Raw genomic sequence first — 22,210 nt, forward strand, 5'->3', positions numbered from 1 at the left:
GTAACCTTACTACATGATCTCATCATAAATTCCTAACTGGGCAGGTCATGGTGGGTGGTCACACCCCAGGCATAAAACTTCTTTACTAAAAGACTTATCTTTGCCTTAAGCAAGCCCTGTCCATTGTTTCTATGCACCTAGTTTAACATACCTTGGAAATGTTCCCATCTAATATGTGACCACCCTTTCAGACCCCTTCACAAGCTTGACCACCCTTAAGAGAGGACATCATAATCTTAACTAATCTGTAATCCAATCCCTGCCTTGCTTTCTTCCACTTTCATGTAGTCTTCCTTAGTTTTGTTCTTTAATTCCAAATGCATAAGAGAAACTGCAAACTGTTTTGCTCCAGAGCATGTGAGATCTTGCTCCCTGGCATATGTCACCAGTTTGGCTCAAATTAACTCATAAAAATTCAAAAAAAAAAAACAAAACCAATTTTAAAAGCAGTTTGAAAATTTCTAAGACTGCATCATGCATAAATTATTAACATATTAAGTAGATTTGGCTAATTTTCTCGTTACTATGTTAGTTAAATGTTAAAAATAGTATCTTGACTACCAGGTATCTCCCCACCCCCTTCTCTTTCACACATACAACACACACACACACACAGCTGAAAATCACTCTATTAATTCCAAGAGAACACCTAATCACATCTGACTGAGGAAGCCATATTTAAGGGCTAAGGAAACAAATAATTAAAAGAAGGGGAATTTGATTCTCAAGTTTAATGGCATCAGGCTCCAGTAGCCTCATGTGTATACCTTTATAATAGAAATATTATGAAAATGGATCCTGTCATTACCCTGCTTAAAGTTCCTTCACTGCTTCCCTATTGTTCTCAGGATAGTCTAAAATTCTTATGATTCTGTACTATTTAGTACTTGCTATCTGTCCAAAGTTTATCTTGCCATTTACTCATTATGCTCTAGTCTTCTTCCAGTTCCCAAATCTCTGCAAATTCCTTGCTGTGATGGCGCCGTCAACTATAATTTTCTCTATTCTTTGAATGCTCTCTCAGAATTTGCCTGGCTAACTCGTTCTTTGAGAATCGGCTTGAATGTCATTTCTCTAATATCTCAGAATAAGGTTAAGAGATTACATTCCCTCTTAAATGCCCTCATATGGTCCTGTACTTACCCTTCAAAGTCCTTTGTCTGTATCATGCCCACCTATCACCACCACTAATCTATAAGCTTCAGGAGTGCATGCATGATGTTTACATTGCTATAATTCAGTTCCCAGAGCCTAATACAGTACCTGACACATAAAAGGCAAATGGAATGTTTGTTGATTGAGTGAATAGGTAAGCGAATAATACCTGTTAAGCTAACTGCATGCTCACCTCAGCCTGATTAAAAAGTCTCTTTCACTAATTTTTAAAAAGGTTGGTACAAAAACACAAATGAAGCTCAGAATTGAAAAATTTGAACTAGTTCCTTCTCACTTTCTCAGAGATTTTGCTCCAAAATTATCCCTTCTTTTCTACATCATTTTCCTTTTCTACTGGATCATTCCTAATGGATATCCAAACATGCTTAATATCACATATCTTTTTTTTTAATTCTCCCTTAACTCTTATGTCGCTGTTCCTTTCCACACTTAGTTAACCATAGTGAATGTCTCCATTATTTCACCTCTCATTCTCTCATCACTTCAGATTAATTGGGATTCTGAGCCCATCATCCCATGAAAATTGTCCTTGTCAAGGTTTCTCTAAAATAGAGAATTAGTTAGCTGATTTATCCAGAAATATAGCCCGGAGAGACGGAATATATAAAAAAAAAAGTTAAGAAACATGGAGAAAGAGAATAACTAAGTCTAATTAGAATTACATTAGGATGTAACAGAGAGAATAGGAAGAGGCAATATTTGAAGTAACGCTGAGAGTTTCAGAAAGTTGTTGAAAGTCATCAATCCTTGAAATCTATGAATTCCTAACAACTTCTAAGCAAGAGAAATAGAAATCCATAAAGAGACACATCATAGTAAAACTACAGATCAAAGAAAAAAAATATTCTTTAAAACTGCCAGAGAAAAATCACCTTCAAATGAATGGCAACTAATGATTGACTGAATTCTCATTAGCAACAACATAAGACTAATATTAGCAATTGTTTCATGAAAGTAACTGTCAACCTAGACTTCTACACCTAATGAAAATATCTTTTTTTTAAAAGATTGTAGCTTATTTATTTTTTCCCCTCTTTAATTCCTCCCCCCACTTCTACCCCTGACCTACAGATGTTGCCATTTCCCCTTAAGAACTGGATCTCTGAAGGTAGGGCATCTCCTCTCACACGCTCGGGGTGTGCACCCAGGGCCTACACACTCGGGGGATCTGGCACTTGGGGGACCTGGCACACCTGGGGTATGGTCCGTGGCTCCATCTGGGGCATGAACCCAGGACCTTCTGCATGTAAAGCGGACGTGCTAACCACTACACTATGGAGCCACCTCGAAAATATCTTTTAAAAACCAAGGTAAAATAAAAAAATTTTCAGACAAAAACTGAAACAATTAGCCAATAATAGCCCCATTTTTAAAGAAAGCCTAATAGCTGTGCTACTTCATGCAAAAAAAAAAAAAAGAATCTAAAGTTAACTATCTGAAATGCAACAAAGGATAGTATGTCAAGACATTAGTAAATGTGTGAGTAAATTTAAACAGAATTTTGAGTAAATTTAAACAAAACAAAAAGGGGCTAAACTTCTTTTGATGCTTATTTGGTGGGTGGAACAGGACAGGACTAACTAGGGAAAGGAGTGACCAGACTGAAAACTTTCTAAAGTACTGGAACTCTATGAGAAAAATGAAAATTATTAACTTTCAACTTTGTGAGTTCATGTTGAAATAAATAGAGTAACTATTAGATGGCTATAAATAAATCATAAAATTTATACATAAGCAAAGAGAAAAAAATGGGATAATTAAAAACATGCCTCGGGGTGACTCCATAGTGTACTGGTTAGCACATCTGTTTTGCACGCAGAAGGTCCTGGGTTCGCACCCCAGGTGACTCCGTAGTGTACTGGTTAGCACATCTGTTTTGCACGCAGAAGGTCCTGGGTTTGCACCCCAGGTGGAGCCACGGACCATGCCCAGGGTGTGCCAGGCCCCTGGTGCACCCCCCCAACCCCCCGCAGTGCACCGGGCCCCAGGTGCATGCTGCGAGCATGTGGGAGGACATCTGCCTTCAGAGATCCAGTTCTTAAGGGGAAATGGCAACATTAAAGAGGGAAGAAAAAGAAAATGCCTCAAATAGTCCTCAAAATCAAGAGGAGGAAAAATAAAGAAGGGCAAATATAAAGCTCACCCAATGAAAAAAACTATATCAAAAGTACATTAAATGAAAATAAGCTAAACTCTCCATAAAATACACATAATCTCAGACTGGATAAAAATAAGATCCAACTATTTTCAGGTTACAAGACACACATCTAAACTATAAAAATATGCAAAGTTTCCATCAGAAGATAGAAAAAGACATGCCATGCAAATATTAATCAAAAGAAAGATGGTGTAGCTGTATTAGTAATTGCAAAATAGATTTTAACGCAAATAACATTACAGATAAAGAGGATCATTACTAAATAATAAAATGTTCAATTAACCAGAAAGATATAACAATCTAAATTCATAGATATCCAAAAAGGTAACCTAAAAATACATATAAAGTGTACACATAAAAACTGATAGGACCACAAGGAGACACTAACAAATCTATGTCAGAGAAAGATTTTTTAATACCTGTTACAGGAATTGATAGACTGGGAAATAAAATAATCAAACAAGATACAGGAGATTTAAACAACAAAATTAGCAAGGTTGATAAAGTGAACATATATAAAACACCTCACCCAGTAAAGAGAACAAAGGGTATGTTTATCAAAATTAATCACACACTAGTCCTTAAAGCAAACCTCAACATATTCCAAAAGACTGGTATCAGACAGATACAAACCACATTCTCTAAGTACAACACAATTAAGTTAAAAATTAGTAACAGAAAGCTAACTATAAAAATAGTTTAGAACTTTAAAATATTTTTCTAAACTACTTATGGGTCAAATAAGAAATAATAATAGAAAATATAAAATATCAATTGTGAAATTACAAAATACTGCTTATCAAATCGTGAGGAATACAACTAAAGAGGTAGTTGGAGGAAATTTATAGCCTTACATACTTAAAAAATTTTAAAGTCTTAAAAAAATGAGTTGAGCATCCAACTTGAGAAGTTTAAGAAAAAACAGCATAATAAACCCACAGAAAGTAGGAAGAAATAAGGAGTAGATATTAATAAAATAAAATAAATACAACAGGTAAGTAAACCAAAAGTTGGTGTTTCAGAAGTCTGATCTACCACTGGCAAGAATATTCAAGGGGGGGAAAAAAAGGAAGGAACCATTAAATAATTTTAGATATGGAAAAGGGAACATACCTATAACTTAAAGAGATTAAATAGAGGGTATTATGAACAATTTAAGTTTATGTAAATAAATTTAAAAACTTAAATGAAATGGATGGATTCCTGGGGGATAGATTCCTTATCAAGTCTGACTCAAAAAAAAAAGGAAAATCTGAACAGTCCTATAGCTTTAAATAGATTGAATCAGATATTTAAAACCCCACAAAGTACCAGGCCTAAATGGCTTTATGAATGAGTTCTTCCAAACATTCAAAGAACAAATAATTCAATCATAAAAACTAATATAAGGGAAAGTACATTAGTCAATCTACTTATAAACATAGATATAAAAATCCTAAAAACAATAATTACCAAACAGGATTTTGTAATGTATTACACTAATTTGTGTTTAGTCCAAGAAATGCAACATTAGTTAACTATTACAAAACTATTAGCATTAATCATCACATTAAGAGATTAAAGGAGGAAAAAAACACTATCTCAGTGTAATACAGAAAAATTACTCTCCAAAATTCAATATTCATTGAAACTCAGATAGAAGGGAAATTTCTTAATTCGAAAAGGCCATCTACAAACAAACAAAACCCTAAAGTAAATATCAAAACTCAATAGTTACTAGTCGAAAACAATCCCTCTGAGATTAGGAACAAGAAAAAAATGGCTTCTATTAACATTATACTTCAGGTCCACAAGTGCAGTAAAGAAAGGAAAATAAAAAAAGAATAAAGATTGGAATGGAAGAAACAAAACTGTCATCACTTGCAGATTATATGACTATGTACATAGAAAATGAAAAGATTAACAGATGGAATTATGAGAATGTAAATTGAGAAAGTCTTCACAGAATCAAAAGTATTCAAAAATCAATTGTATTTCAAAACAATAGCAATCGGGATATTTCATTTTTTAAAAATTAGCAATAGAAATAAAAAATATTAAGAATAAACCCAACAAAAGATGTACAAGATCCCTATAAAGACACTATAAAATTTAATCAAAATATATCTCCTGACTAGAGAGATATACTATATAATTGTATTAGAAGACTCAATATCAGAATAGGTCTACCACCCTCAAATGATCTAAAGATTGAATAAGGGAACCTAAAATGCAATAGGGTACTTTATTTGACAATCTGATCATACAGTTTATACACAAGAGGAAACCCTATGGAAAACAATTTGGTAGTTCCCTTAAAAGTTAAATGTAGAATAACCATATGACTCAGCAATTCCATTCCTAGGTACTCAAAAGAATTGAAAGTAGGGCCAATCCTTATAGCAGCATTATTCACAATACACAAAAGTGGCAACAACCCAAGTGTCCCACTGACAGATAGATGAACAGAATGTGGTATATGCATACAATGCAATCTTATCCAGCCATAAAAAAGAATGAAGTTTTGATTGAACATAGGTGAACACATTATGCTAAACATTATGCTAAGTAAAATATGAAAACATTATGAAAGCATTATGCTAAGTAAAATGGGCCAGACTCAGAAAGACAAATGTTATACGATTCCATTTATATGAAATATCTAGAAAAAGGCAAATTCATAAAGACAAAAAGATTGGAAGTTACCAGAGACTGGGGCAAGGAAGGAGAGAGAATTACTGCACAATGGGCACAGAGTTTCTGTTTGGAGTAATAAAGTTTTGGAACTAGATAGTGGTAACATTGTATAGTATTATGAATGTAAATAACACTGCTAAATTGTACACTACAGTATGGTTAAAATGGCAAATTATATGTTTTATATATATTTACTACAATAAAAACAGTAAAGGAAATTTATAGCCAAAAATAAATAAATAAGGCCCTAAGTAACCAAAATATTCCTAAGAACAAGAACCAGATAGAGTGGGGACAGGGTTTTTACTACCCAACATTTAGACATTGAATAAAGCTTATGTAATTTAGATAATGTGGTTCTGTCACAAGAATAAACAGACCAATGGAACAAGATAAAGAACCTAGAAACATCCCATACATGAAAACTTGATGTGTGACAGAGTGAGTTCGCAAGTTAGTAGGGAAAGGGGGCACTATTTAATACATGACACAATAATGACTGGTTATTCATATCAAAAATATAATAAATTGGATCCCTACCTGAAACCAACCAAACAAAAAATTCAGATTAAAAAGAGATTTCAATATGGAAGGAACAACTTAAAATTGTTTGGAAGACTTTATGATCTCCACACTGAGATTTTTTTTTTTTTTTTCAGGCGAGGCAACCCTTGGTTGACCTCAGATTGCAAGGACCTTGTAAGCTTACAATCCCTTATTTTTTATGTCTGCATGACCTGGTCTTTCTAGGTAGTCTCCCATCCAAGTACTAACCAGGCCCGATCCTGCTTAGCTTCTGAGATCAGATGGGATCAGGCTTGTTCAGGGTGGCATGGCTGTAGACTGAAAGATTTCTGAAGATGTGGAAAGCACAAAGCATTAACTAAAAGATGAAATTATATTAAAATTAAGAACTTTTGTTGTACAAAACATAATTATCAAGAAAGTACAAAACAAGCTAAAACTGACAAGACACATTCAACTCATATAACTATATATTTAAAGAATTCCTATAAACTGGTAAGAAAAATACAACCCAATAGACAAATAATCAAAAGACATGAACCAGCATTTTCACAGAAGAAGAAACATAAATAGTCCATAAAGTTATGAAAAGACACTTAACTATTAATAACCAGGAAAAGCAAACAAAACCCACAATGAAATATCATGTCACACTCACTAGTTTGGAAAAATTTAAGGCGAGATGGTACTAAATGTTGTCAAGGATGTGGAGCAAGGAGGAAGCTAATGGGAGTGTAAATTGATACAAATATTTTGGCGACAGTGACATTTCCAAGTAAATCTGGAGATGTGTGTACCAAGTGAAGAGCATTCCATTCCTTGTTATATACTCTTGAGAATGTATGTGCCCTTGTGCATGTATAAAAGACATAAGAATGCTCATTGTAGCTTTTCTTATAATACTAAAAAATGAAAACATTCAAATATTTATCAATAATGGAATGGACAAATTACAGCAAATCCACACAACAGAATCTTTTATGAGACATACATCAAATGAATGAATCCAGGGATGATTTTCAAAGTATTTAATAACCAAACAGCACAGAAACTGACCAACCAAAATGGACACCAAGTAAAAACAAGTACATTCATGCAAGTACACACCAGCTGAATACAAGCAATGTGAGAATCTAAAAAATATAACAGACTAAAAGAATTAAGTCGGGAAAGTAAAAACATGCTTTGTGTCCAAAACCAAATAATATTTTGTTTAGAGATAGATGCATGTGTGGTAAAACTATAAAGAAAAGAGTGGTTAACAAGAAATCAAGATAGTGGTACTCTTTAGGGGTGGGAGAAGTAATGTAATAAGGATAAACAGGAAGCTTCTAAGATACTAGTTCTAGCTGATTTCTTAATCTGGAAGTTAAACATTTTATCTTAAAATGATACTCATTTTACACATTTTTTGGTACATATATTTCAAATTTAAAATTAAGAAAATAAAATTTTAAGAAATTAAGTACTCAGAGAATTATCAGGGAGGCTAGAGAATCAGCCTCTGATCTACATGAGGAGGAGCAAGTCTGAAAACATGGGTCTGGTGAGCTAACTGATGCTGTCACTGGTGAACAGACACTGCACTTTACAGCACCACTTTTTATACCAGGAAAGGACCTTGATCATCCTACAAATTCTACTGCAGGGTAGGAATCCTCTTCAGGCCCTAATTTTTACATCTTTACTCCTGAGTCCAAATATAGCAGAGATTGATCTAACAAAGTCTAAGCTACTTGCCCACAAACTAGCTGCAAGGGAATCCAGAAAAGTGAGTACCTAGGACTCAAGTTCTTTTAGTTGGGCACCTACTATAAGCTATACCCAATTCTAGATACTGGTACAGTAGGGAACAAAATCCCTATATGTACAGAATTTACATCCTATGGAGGTAGGTAGGAGATAGTCAGACAACTGAAATAAATACTACCCCCAAGACTCACTCAGTGAGAGATGCTACAAATAGAGGAAGTTCAAATACTAGGCATCTAAAAATAATGTCTTCCACATGACATAGATGGTTTATATGACCATCTATGAATATAGAAAAGTTAAACTATTAGGTTAAAGAGAATAAAAACTTAAGACTTTTGATACATATTGCTAAATTTCTCCTTTAAAACAGTTACATAAGAAAACTAGATTAAACATGGCAGATTGAGAGACATCCCCAGATCTCTCCCCTTGAAACAACAATAAGCTGAACATCTAAAATTCGACAGAAAACACCCAAACTGCACACCAGCACGTCTGAGTGTAGGATCTGCGCATACCACAGAGCTACCACAGGTCAGAACCCTAGGTGTAGGGTGGTAGACTAGAAGAAACAAAGAAGCTGCCTCTCACAGTTACCAGAGCTCACTCTAGAAGGAGGAGGACGGGAGAAGTTATGGCGAGTTCCCTGAACAGCCGTGCCTGAGCTCTACACAGCTGGCAGCAATGCCCAGTCATCATGGTAGAAGGCAGAGAAGCGGGGACAGCAGAAAAGTGAGGATGGCAGAGAAACAACAGTTGATTTTTACCAGCCGTGGTCGCAAAACCAAGGCTGTGCTGCAGCCCCCAACCCAGAGGGCCCCTCCACCCATACCCTCCGAGGCCTATCACTGTGAAGCCCCAGGGGCATCTGAGCAAACGCTATTGAAACTGTCGCTAACACTGACAGGAACTGAGACTGAGGATAGCGAGCATGATTAAACATCTATGAGGGAAAAAAAAGACACTATTAAGACTTTATATAAAGCAGAGATCCAAGAGGCTTAGACACAACATACTGGAAACCAAAAGAAAAACACCTTCTTTGCAACAGGATAGGGACTATTATATAATAAATCTTCTTTCTGGGAAAAAAAGAAAAAAAAGCAGAACACATTTCCATTAATGCCCAGGCAGAGAAATAGTCCATTAAAAACCAAGAACAACTAAGAGAACAAGTCATCTCAGAAAGAGAAAAATCTCCAGAAAAATAAGCTTGCAGACATAAAAATATGCAACTTAAATGACAGAGAATTCAGGATGGTACTTCTGAAAAACCCCAATGAGATCCGAAACGAATCATATCAACAATTTCAGGAACTGACAAAACAACTAGATGAGCAGAATGAGTTCTTTAGCAAGGAGACTGAAACTCTTGAAAAGAACCAAATAGACCTTCTGGAGATAAAGAACACACTGCAAAAGTTGAAAAATGAAATAAAAAGTTTGGGAACTAGTCGACCAAATGGAGGAAACGATCAGTGATATCAAAGACACAAACCTAGAAACAAATCAGAAGGAAGAAGAGAGAAACCAAAGAATGAAAAATAATGAAAGAGAAATTCAAGAACTAGCTGACACCACCAGGAGAGGAAATATAGGAATAATGGGCATTATCGAAGGGGAGAAAAAGGGACAGTGATGAGAAAGCATTTTCAGACAATTAGTTGAGAGAATATCCCAAATCTAAAGAATGAGCTGGAGCTTAGAATTCAAGAAGTCAACAGAACACTCAATTATCTCAACCCCAAAGGCCTTCATCAAGACACATTGCATTAAAATTATCAAAAATAAACGACAAGGGCAGAATTCTCAGGGCAGCTAGGGGAAAGATGTTAACTTATAAAGGAAAACTCATTAGATTATCGTTGGACTTCTCAGCACAAATCTTACAGTCCAGAAAGGAGTGGAATCAAATATTCAAACTATTAAGTGAAAGGAAATACCAGTCTAGAATAATGTATCAAACTAAGCTCTCCTTTAGATATGAAGGAGAAATAAAGAACTTTCCAGACATACAAAAATTGAGGGAATACTCCACTGCGAGGCCTATACTACAGGAAATACTGAAAGGAGTCAGCTCACCTAAAACAAAATGACAAAAAAAAAAATACATAATTAGGAGTAAGGTGACTAGCAGGCTGATAAAAGCAGAGGAGTGCAACCCTTACCAGGAACAGGGCATTTTAAGCTTAAAATAAGAATTTTGTTATAGTAAGATATTAATGAACATTCAGCATACATAAGGATTAAGTGAGAAAACAATGACTGAAAAGGGGAGGATTCAAAGATCCAAATTTGCAAAGAGGAATGGAAATAAAGAATGTGCAGAAGAAAAAGGATGACTACACACACACACACACACACACACACACACACACACACACACACACACATATACACACACGCATATATATATATTTATATATATATAAAACTATCCCTTTACATATTCGTAATGGTAACCACACACCAAAGATTCAGAACCCGAAGTATATAACATAAAACAAGAAGAACCAGAGGGAAAACCTACAAAAGCCAACCAAAATAAAGAAAACAGAAACACAAGGACAAGGAAGCAATGGAAACACCAAGCTACCAGAAAGCAAAGGATAAAATGGCTATAAGAAGACTTCAAATTTCAATAATCACTCAATATAAATGGACTGAACTCACCAATAAAAAGGCACAGAGTTGCAGATTGGATCAAAAAAAAAACAAAACTCACCATATGCTGCCTCTAGGAGATGCATCTCCGTTCCAAAGACAAATACAGATTCAAATTGAAAGGGTGAAAAGTGATATTCCAAGCAAATGGCATTCAGAGAAAAGAGGGAGTAGTGGTACTAATATCGGATGATAGAGATTTCAAAATAAAAATATAAAGAAAGATATTGAGGGACACTTCATAATGATAAAGGGAATCATGCAGCAAGAAGACTAACACTTATTAATATCTATGCTCCCAATCAGAGAGAGCCCCAAAATATATAAAGCAATTACTAACAGAACTAAAGGAAGAAACGGACCAAAACACTATCATAGTAGGGGACCTAAATACTCCACTGTTGGCTATGGAAAGATCATCCAAACAGAAAATCAATAAGGAAATCACATCCTTAAATGATAGATTAGACCAACTGGACATAATTGACATTTACAGAGCCTTCCATCCCAAAACAGCTGCTTATACATTCTTCTCTAGTGCACATGGAACATTCTCAAGAATTGACCACATACTGGGACACAGAGATAGCCTCAACAAATATAAGAGGGTTGAAATGATACCAACCATAGTCTCTGATCATAATGCTTTGAAACTAGAGATCAACTGCAAAAAGAAATCAGGAAGAACCACAAATACATGGAGATTAAAGAACATACTACTGAAGAATAACTGGGTCAGAAAAGAAATAATAAGAGAAACAAGAAATACATAGAAACGAATGATAATGACAGTACAACGTATCAAAACTTTTGAGACGCGGCAAAAGCCGTCATAAGAGGAAAGTTCATATCATTACAATTCATACCCCTATATCCAAAAACAAGAACGAGCCCAAATAAACAACCTAACGCTTCATCTTAAAAAACTAGAAAACAACAAATGAAGCCTAAAATCAGCAGAAGGAAAGAAATTATTAAAATTAAAGCAGAAATAAATGAAACTGAAAAAAAATAGAAAAAATAAATGCAACAAAGAGCTGGTTCTTTGAGAAGGTTAACAAAATTGACAAACTCCTGGCTAGACGCACTAAAGAAAAAAGAGAAAGGACACAAAAAAACAAAATCAGGGATGAAAGAGGGGAAAGTATGACAGACACTGCAGAAATACAAAGGATCATACAAGAATACTATGAAAAAGTATATAACACCAAATTTAATAACACTAAGAAGTGGACCAGTACTTAGAAAAATACAACTTTCATAGAGTGAATCAAGAAGAACTAGAAAATCTAAATAGACCAATCAGCACTATGGAAATTGAAACAATCATCAAAACCTACCAAAAAGTAAAAGTCCAGGACCAGATAGCTTCTCCAGTGAGTTCTACCAAACATTCAAAGAAGATTTAATAACTATTCTCCTCAAACTCTTTCAAAAAATCAAAGAGGAAGCAAAACTTCCCAATGCATTTTATGAGGCCGGTATTACCCTGATACCAAAACCTGGTAAAGATAACACACAAAAAAGGAAACTACAGACCAATAACTCTCATAAACACAGATGCAAAAAATCCTAGATAAGATACTAGCGAACGGAATGCAGCAACATATTAAAAAGATTATATACCACGATCAAGTAGGCTTCATCCTAGGGGCACAAAGATGGTTCGATATACCCACATCAATTAATATGATACACCACATAAACAAATTAAAAAATAAGTATCATATGATCATAGCGATAGATGCAGAAAAAGCCTTCGACAAGATACAGCACCCATTTATGATCAAAACACTTAACAAAATCGGTATAGAAGAAAAGTACCTTAATATAATAAAGGGCATCTATGACAAACCCTCAGTCAACATTATACTTAATGGTGAAAAACTAAAAATCTTCTCTCTAAGATCAGGAACAAGGCAAGGCTGTCCACCACTGTTATTCACTATAACATTGGAGGTCCTAGCGAGTACAATCAGGTAAGAGAAAAATACAAAGGCACCCAAATAGAAAATAAAGAAGTCAAACTGTCACTATTTGCAGATGACATGATTCTCTATATAGAAAACTCTAAAGACTCCACAAGAACACTGCTAGAAACAATAAGCAAATACAGTAAAGTCTCTGGATACAAAATCAATGTTCAAAAATACATAGCATTCCTATACTCTAATAATGAAGTGTCAGAAAAAGAAGTGGAAAAAATAATTCCTTTTGCAATTGCAACAAAAAGAATACCTAGGAATAAATTTAGGAAACATGTGAAGGACATGTATAATGAAAACTACAAGACCTTATTAAAAGAAATCGAAGAAGATACAAAGAAATGGAAAGATATTCCGTGTTCCTGGATTGGAAGAATCAACATAGTTAAAATGACCTTATTACCTAAAGCATTATACAGATTTAACGCAGTCCCTATCAGAATTCCATCGGCATTTTTTAGAGAAATGGAATAAAAAAATCATCAGATTTGTATGTAAGCACAAAAGACTCTGAATTGCCAAAGGCATCCTGAGAAAAAAGAATGAGCCTGGAGGCATCACTCTGCCCAACTTCAAATTATACTACAAAGCGACAATAATCAAAACAGCATGGTCTTGGTAGGAAAACAGACACATGAACAAGTGGAACGGAATCAAGAATCCAGAAGTAAACCCATATTTATAAGGGCAAATAATTTTCGATGAAAAAGTCAAAAACATACAGTGGAGAAAGGAAAGCCTCTTCAATAAATGGTGCTGGGACAACTGTAAAGCCACTCACAAAAGGATGAAACTTGACTGTTGTCTATCACCACACACCAAAATTAACTCAAAAATGGATTATGGACCTGAATATAAGACCTGAAACAATAAAATGCATAGAAGAAAACACAGGCTACAGCCATGCTACCCTGAACAAGCCCGATCCCGTTTCATCTCAGAAGCTAAGCAGGGTCAGGCCTGGTTAGTACTTGGATGGGAGACCACCTAGGAAGACCAGGTGCTGTTGGTGTAAAAAACAAAAAATAAGGGATTGTAAGCTGACAAGGTCCTACAATCTGTGAGGTCAACCAAGGGTTGCCTCGCCTAAAACAAACAAACAAACATAGGAACTAAACTCAAAGACCTTGGACTTAAAGATTTTATGAATTTGACCTCAAAGGCAAGGGAAGTAAGAGCAAAAATAAATGAATGGGACTACATCAAACTAAAAAGCTTCTGCTCAGCAAAAGTCGTCAACAAGGTAAAGATACAACCATACAAATGGGAAAATATATTTGCAAGCAACACCTCCGATAAGGGCCTAATATCCAAAACATTAAAAGAACTCATACGACTCAGTAACAAAAAACAAACGATCCAATCAAAAAATGGGCAGAGGACCTGAACACTCTCCCTATAGGATTTACAAATGACCAACAAATATATGAAAAAATCCTCAACCTCTCTAGCTTAGCTATAGGAAAATGAAAATCAAAACTTCAATGAGATAACATCTCACACCCGTTAGAATAGCTATAATCAACAGGACAAGTAATTACAAATGTTGGAGAGGACGTGAAAGAATAGGAACCCTCATACACTGCTGGCGGGACTGCAAATTGGTACAGCCATTATGGAAAATAGTATAGAGATGCCTCAAAAAACTAAGAATTGATCTATGATATGATCTAGTAATCCCTCTACTGGATATTTACCCCTAAGACTTGAAAACTCATATCCGAAAAGATATTTGCACACTGATGTTCATTGCAGCATTATTCACAGTGGCCAGGTGTCCTACGATAGATGATTGGATAAAGAAGCTGTGGTACATATATACAATGGAATATCACTCAGCCATAAGAAGAGATGAAATACTGCCATTTGCAACGACTTGGATGGACCTCAAGATAATAATGCTAAGCAAAATAAGCCAGACAGAAAAAGTTGAAAATCACATGGTATCACTTATATGTGGGATATAAACCTAGAAGCAATAAATGAACCAGAGACTCATGGACAGGGACAATGGACTAATGGTTGCCAGAGGGGGGGAAGGGGGAGGGGAAAAAATGAATGTCAAAACAATAAATAAAGCAATTAAAAAAATACCTAAATTTCTACTCCTTTACCAGTATATAATTCTTTTCCTTATGCTGTTCTCAAAATCTCATTATTTTCAGCTGAATTTCTTTGATTCACATTACATTTGTATTTCTTCTTTTGTAAGTTGCTTGTGCATATCCATTTCTCATTTTTCAATGGATATTAATCTTTATTTTTATAGGAACTTTGCTTACCATATATGTTGCAAATACTTTCCCCAGTTTGTCATTTGCTTTTTCACTTTATAGTGAGAGTTACTGCATTAAAAAGTTATTGTTTAAAAGCACAGTAAATTCTTTTTAGGTGATCAATCTTTTTCCTTTTTGGTTTTTCCCGATTGTTTTTCTTTTCCCAGCTCAAGGTTTTTATAGGAGTCACATATTTTCTTCCGGTTTGGTATAGCTTAATTTTTCTACATTTAACTCTTCAATCCTAAGGCTCCACTGTCATTTCCCTCCAACTGTTCCCGGACCATTTATTTAATAAGTGTTTTTCCAGAATTGAAATGCTACCTTTTAAATACAAAATAGTCTGTATGCTTGGTTGCTTAAGTAAATTTATTTCCCATTTCATCATGCTATCTCAACTTGCACCAGGAACACTAATTTAATCATTATAGTATTGTGTTGTTTTAGTATCTGACATTGTAAGCCTCCCACTTTCATTCTTTTCAAACATTTTCTAAATTGATCCCTTCCTCCAGGTCGTATCCAAAAATACCTACAGAAATATGTAGTTCAGCATATTTATGCAGGTATTTTCTGTAAAGTTTAAGGCAAAATATATTAACATTAATTGTAATATGGAAAATTGTTCAAATGGTTAAGCCCTAAGAGGAAAGCATATCACCTGCAAACATGCCGAAACACTGTGCTTTTCCTCCAAAATTTGGGGAAAATGAGACAATTTTTAAATGTTCCTAGTAGCAACACTAAAGTTTGTATGAATTTCAGTAATGTGGGAAGGATATGGAAGAAATAGTTGAAAAGACTAATTAAAATTCACTTTTTTCGGCATTGCCATCCTCACCTCTAACGGTAAGGCTGTTTTCAAATACAGTATCCTTCAGAATGTCTGACAATAGGGTAATAAGTAATTTAGACAGGTATCTGTGAGCCATTCAAAAGTTTATGTATAAATGTTTGCCAATTTTAACAAACATGGAAAATTGTGATTGGAGCATAAAATCTGGAATCATCTCATTATTAACTACTGAATACTGGATGACTTCCAGATTCCACAGGGCCTTTTAGCTATCTTCTATTTAGAAGGATCTGAATAAAACGATTGTTGGAAGAATTCTACTTTTTCTCAAGTCAGGTCTTTTATGCCTCCTACTCTCTCTTTCCTTGTATTTATGCCCTAGACATATTTCTAACTGCTAATAATTTCTAGAATTTAAAAAATAGCATACAAGATATAAATCTGTGTGGTACTTTCCATGGTGGTTCTTACAACACACTACTCATTGGATCAGTAAGTAGTAGGAAAAAAAGTATTTTTATTCACTGACTGCCACAGAAGACCTGGAATCTTATCAATTACACAATTTTCAAGATTAAAATGATATAAAAAAATTCAGACATTTCATTTATGGGCCCAAAAGAAATCTATGCTGCACCAGATATATTACTATTTTAAGTGAAATCTTTTTTTTGCTTAACTTTCACAATATTAAGAAACAAAACAGCAAATAAAGTGAGATCTCTACATCTCCAAGTGGCAGAACTCAAAAACAATCAAAATATTTCTTCTGCATAAAACCATCATTATATCTAGACTACTTTTTCATCAAATGGTGAAAATATTAGACATTAAGAAAACATAGTCACCTCATTTGTTCACTTATAGAAAAAAACCTTTGGAAAGCCAATCTGATGCCCTTGAGGTCAAATGACCATTCAAGTCATTCACTCTCACTGACTCATCGTCTTTATTTTTAAAATGGAGTATTACTTACCTTTCAAGGTGTGGTAAGGATTATATAAGGAATATGAGAGTTCCTAACACATGCCAGGTATAGTAGGCACTCAAAAGTTAGTTCTAATTTTCCCATCCTGATACTGCACCAAATTAAACACACAAACAAGATCAACTTGGATCTGAGAATCATTTAACATAGATAGTATGTACTTTATTTCAGTGAATGATTCGGTCATGTTACATCTGTCACATAATAGTATCGTCAGTCAGAAAATGCAGGTTCTACTTCCAGTAGAACTTCCAAATGGTTCATGTTCTTTTTTAATCTGTGAAATAAAGTGGTTGACATATATATCCCTGAACTGTTTTCCAACTTTAGAATACATGATTCTATAATCCTATGATTATAGAAATAAAATACACACATTCAAACCTCCATGGCAAAAAGAAATTTTAGGCATAATACTCTAGTATATTGTTGTTAATGAGTCTATTTTGAGACTTGAAAAAAAAATTCATAATTACCCATTTGGCAAAAGTGACATTTCCAAGTAAATTTAGAGATGTGTGTCCCAAGTAACCCAGAACTTCATCGCTTGATATATGCCCTAGAGAGTATACATGTCCTTGGTAATGGAATGAAACTAAAACTTATTTAGAAATATTTAAATGTTTCTAAATGTGATTTTGATATTTCATTTCCAATCGCGTCGTGGCGATAAGGAAATATTTACACAACAATACAGCACGACGTCCTCGGTGTACTTTTAGGTCTCCGCAAGCATTTAAAGATGATAATCGCGCAGTAACTGACTTAGTGTTGGGCAAGCTAGGGTTACTGAACAGCTGCGGGGGTGGGGGAGACTGGAGAGAAGAGACCCCGCACAGCGTTGGAAGGCTTTCATAATGGGAGCAACCGCGGGGTGGCGTCAAGCCCTTGCACGGCTGGAAGAGCGGCCGACAGCGGAGCGAGGGGCGGGTTGCGCTCAGCCTGGGCCGCGGACCGGCCCCCGCTTCGGGGCTGGGTGTGGGCGGGCTTTCGGCGTCCGCTCGGTCCGAGAATCCGGGCGGGCTCCCGACGCGAGTCGGCCCCGTCCCGCCTCTTCCCCTTACCACGTAGCCCCCCCAAACGTAGAGGAAGTTTCCATCCACCACCGCGCAGTGGCCGCTTCGCTCCTCGGCCACGCAGAACAGCTGCGAGTCCTCCATCCGCGCCGTCGCTAGGCCCAGCCGCTCGGCGAGCCGCAGTCCCGGCCCACGGAGCGGCCTTACCTCCCGCCACCTCCTCCACGCACGAACGGAACGCGTCGAGGGGCGAGATTGGGGGGAAGGCGGAACCAGTGCGTCTGCGCGGTCCCGCGGCCCGCCCGGGAAGCCAATCGGAGAACGGCGTTTCCAGCTAGGGATACCTTGGGTCTGAGAAGTGAGGGAGGTTCCCTGGCGTCTCCGGAACCCTGCCGTCGCCGATTTCGTGTCGCTTGGGACTGTGTTGTCTTGGCAGTACAACCTAACTCTGTATCTTATTCACTGGATAAATGGACTTCGGATCCATGGGAGTTGAAACAGCGGTGCATAAATCAACATATTAATACTTTGCGAGATTGCCTTTCCATTCAACCTCCAGCAGATGGTTATCCACAAGAAGAGAGGGAGAGGGAGGAGAGTGTAATAGAACAACACATTTTTTAAATTAGGAATTTTCTAAAACCTGCCAGCAAACTAGAGCCTGGAGGCCAAATCCTGTATGCAACCTGTTTTTGTAGGACCCATAAGCTAAGGACGTTTTACATTTTTAATGGATGAAAAAAATCAAAAGAATTATATTTTGTAGCTCATGAAAATAATATTAATTCAAATTTCAGCATCTGTACATAAAGTTTTATTGGCACACAGCCACGTAATTTGCTTAAATATTGTCTATGGACACTCTAACACCACAACCACAGAGTTAAGTTGGCAGAGCTGAGTAGTTGTAACAAAAACCATTTAGTCACCGCTGCTGAAAATATTTCTACCTAGGCCTCTTCGGAGAAAGTTGGCTAACCCTTGTTATAAAATGGTATTACTGAAGTAAGACTAAGGCCAGGAAGGAAGATAATTCTACCAGTGTCTGTAAATATACTTGCCCAGAGCCACTCTTGGAAGAGGTTGTGGCTGCCCACCACTTAGAACAAGTTAATTCATGCACTTATTCAGTATACACTTATTAAGTGCTTGCTGTAGACAGTTGGTTCTAAGGCTCTATTAGACTGGAATATTTGTTGACTAAATGAATGAATAAACAAAGTAAATTTTAAGACGAATAAGACATTGTTTTACCACAGGGGCTTCAATGTCCAATTAGAGGGAAAGATATGTAAAGAAATTCATGCAGTGTGATATAAGAAGTGGTAAAGCAGAAATGTGGACAATACAGCAGAAAAAATGGGAAGGAAAGAGATGTATTGGGAAAATGGGAAGGGGGTTCACAATGGGAGACACTAAAGATTTTCTTACATTGGTTCAGTATGACTGAAGAATAACTGTGGGTTGCAACCAAAGATAAAGGTGAAATGGCAATCACACAGCCTTGTTTTTCATGCTGAGTCTGAATTTTAAGTGTAAGGCCAAAAGGATCTTAAGCAGGGAATGAATAATGTAACTTGATAATTAGAACATATACTTTGGATGGGAGGTGGGCAATCAGAATTGAAGGCAGAAAAAAGGATAGCAAATAGCATAGATCTGGTGTAAGCATTAGCTAGGTGCTCAGTAAATGGAAGTAGCATTAGTAGTAGTCATTCTTGTTATTAATATATCTAACCTGGTGGTCCTTTGTCCCAGGAATCTCCTTTCCACCTCCAGTAGAATTCCAAAGCCCTTGCCAAGATGTCTGTGAAATTTTCAAAGGCTTATAATCTCATAGCCTCCTTTGGCTTTAAACTCTTACTGCTACTGGAATAATTCCATTCACAGATTTATGGATCCTCTCCCCATAAAGCATGCCATTTCTCTTCTTTGATGCATCATCCCAGACGTGTAACTCAGAGGATCCCTAACTCAGATTTGGGAGAGTCAGAGAATGTTCCCCAGAGAAAGTAAAGTCTAAGCTAATAATAGAAGGATGAATGGAAGTTAATCAGGCAAATGGAAGTGAAGAGAAAGGGAAGTATTCCTGGAAGATGGAACAGGAGAGGAAGAAAGAGATGGCCTGTTCACTTTATCCTAATATGAAGAGACTTGGAAGCATTTTAAGTAGGGAAAGGACATAAGAATTATGTTTTAAAAAGTTTATTTTGATGGCAAGATTGGAGGCAAAGAGACCAGTGAGCAGGTCTGTTACTGCTAACTAGAGAGGCTGGTGTCCCAGTAAGAGCCCTAGCCATGGAGATAGAAGTGGTCAGGTTTGAGAGATACTTAAAAAGTATTTCCTTTAACCAGAAGTTAAAGACTTATTAAACCAAGATTAACCCTTTGGGCAAGAATACTTCAGAAGTGATGTTGTATACGTCATATTGCGTTATAACAGCAACAATGTCAAATTAGCCCACTATTTGTGATGCAAGTTTGACACTTGGTTAAGGTGGTAACCTCCGAAGATCCATTTTAAAAGTAAGCTTTGCCTTTGTATTATTAGCCAGTAATCTGTAGGGTGATACTTTGGGACTGTTTATTTAATGGTTTTAGCATTTCATATTTTTATTTCCTCCACTTTCGTGTTCATAACAACCACGTTTCTTGTTTATCCTTCTAGTGGGTTAAGTAGATATAGTCAATCTTCATTATTTGTGCATTCTATATTTGAGAATTTACCTAGTCACTAAAGTTTATTTGTAACTCTCAAATCAATATTGGGGGCTTTCAGTTATTTGCGAACATTTGCAGAACAGTGTAAAATCTGAGTTGAAATCACACATGTTCCCAGGTAGGTTTGAAAAAGATGACATTCCGCTTTCTTGTTTCTTCTCTCAGACTATAAACAAGTGTCTTTTTTTTTTGGTACATTTAGTGCCACATTTTCCACATTTTATGATTTCTGTTGGTGATTTTGCTGTTTAATATGGCCTCTAAGCATAGTGCTGCAGCGCTGTCTGGTGTTCCCAGGCACAGGAAGGCTGTGATGTGCCTTATGGAGAAACATCATGTGTTAAATAAACTTCCTTCGGGCATGAATTATATATAGTGCTGTTGGCCCTGAGTTCAATGTTAATGAATCAGTGATACGTATTAAAGATGTCTTTAAAGAGAAACACAGAAAACAACATTATGTATTGATCAGTTGATGAAAATGTGATGAGAGCTCACAGGAACCTAACCCTGGTTTTCCCCTAAGAGCAATGATTGAGTATTCACTAAATCAGTGTTGGCGAGAACTATATAGAACATAACTACCGTGAATAATGACTGTAAGTTTATTTTTATTTCCTCTCTTAAATTTCAAATTTTCTCTGCAGTTTTGTCTTTAGAATACATTTCACTGAAAATAGAGAAGTGTGTTCAAAAGTCACTTTTCTCTGTGATGTGTTACCGATTTAAAATAGTTAGGTATGTTGGTTTTGGTATGCTTTCAATTTTAATTTTTTCTTTTGTTTTTTTTTGGATATGTAAAACATGGATTGGACAGTTAAAACTCTAACCAAACCACAAAGAAAGTTCTCACTTCCATCCTAATCCCTTCCTCCCCTTTATGGTCAACCACTTTTTAGTGTCTAGTGTATAATCTTCCAAGTTTTTTAAAATGCAAAAACAAGTATGTGTATTTCCCCTCCTTTAACATACTTCGCTTGTTTTTTTTTTTTTTTTTAAGTTAACCATATACCCTGCAGGTCACCATACATCAGTATTTCGAAGTTGTCCTCATGTTTTATAAGGTTGCAGGTTCACCTATAAACACTCTGTGGTTTTGTTCAACTAATTGGAGCAATCCTTTCGAAGAGTGGAAGATTAGCAGTCCACTTGCTGGAATCAGATTGAGTTCAAATCCTGGCTCCACCAGTTACTGAACGTTTCATTTTGAGCGAGCCATTTACCATCCTTTTGCCTGTTTCTCGTGTGAAAAATGAGGATGTTCAAAAAGTAGCACACAGCTCGTTCGACTTTATGAGCAATACAGCAATTTATATATTTAAAGGGCTCATGACAGTGCATGGCGCATAGGAACCACTCCCCAACTTTTAAATAAAAGGGGGGCGGGGGGAATGACGGTGATTTTTAGCAGTTTCGAGTTAGTGTCGGGGGAAAGCAAGTGGCGACATAGAGTACTTCCAGGGTCCGTGTAAAG

At 36.1% G+C, this 22,210-nt stretch overlaps 1 protein-coding gene and 2 pseudogenes across 1 annotated transcript in view; 1 reads left to right on the forward strand and 2 right to left on the reverse strand.

The window, feature by feature from the left end:
* KLHDC1 (kelch domain containing 1) overlaps positions 1-19,580 on the reverse strand; it is a 58,534-nt gene extending 38,954 nt beyond the window's left edge. Inside the window, exon 1 of the mRNA XM_011376964.2 lies at positions 17,695-19,580. Coding sequence (XP_011375266.1) covers positions 17,695-18,159 — 465 coding nt within the window. The 5' untranslated portion in view covers positions 18,160-19,580. The remainder of the gene's footprint in view (positions 1-17,694) is intronic.
* Positions 6,736-6,854, reverse strand: LOC111731179 (annotated as a pseudogene).
* Positions 13,833-13,951, forward strand: LOC111731181 (annotated as a pseudogene).
* Positions 19,581-22,210: the final 2,630 nt, after the last annotated feature.

Source organism: Pteropus vampyrus, unplaced genomic scaffold, assembly GCF_000151845.1.
Source record: "Pteropus vampyrus isolate Shadow unplaced genomic scaffold, Pvam_2.0 Scaffold10, whole genome shotgun sequence".
NCBI classification, from domain to species: domain Eukaryota; kingdom Metazoa; phylum Chordata; class Mammalia; order Chiroptera; family Pteropodidae; genus Pteropus; species Pteropus vampyrus.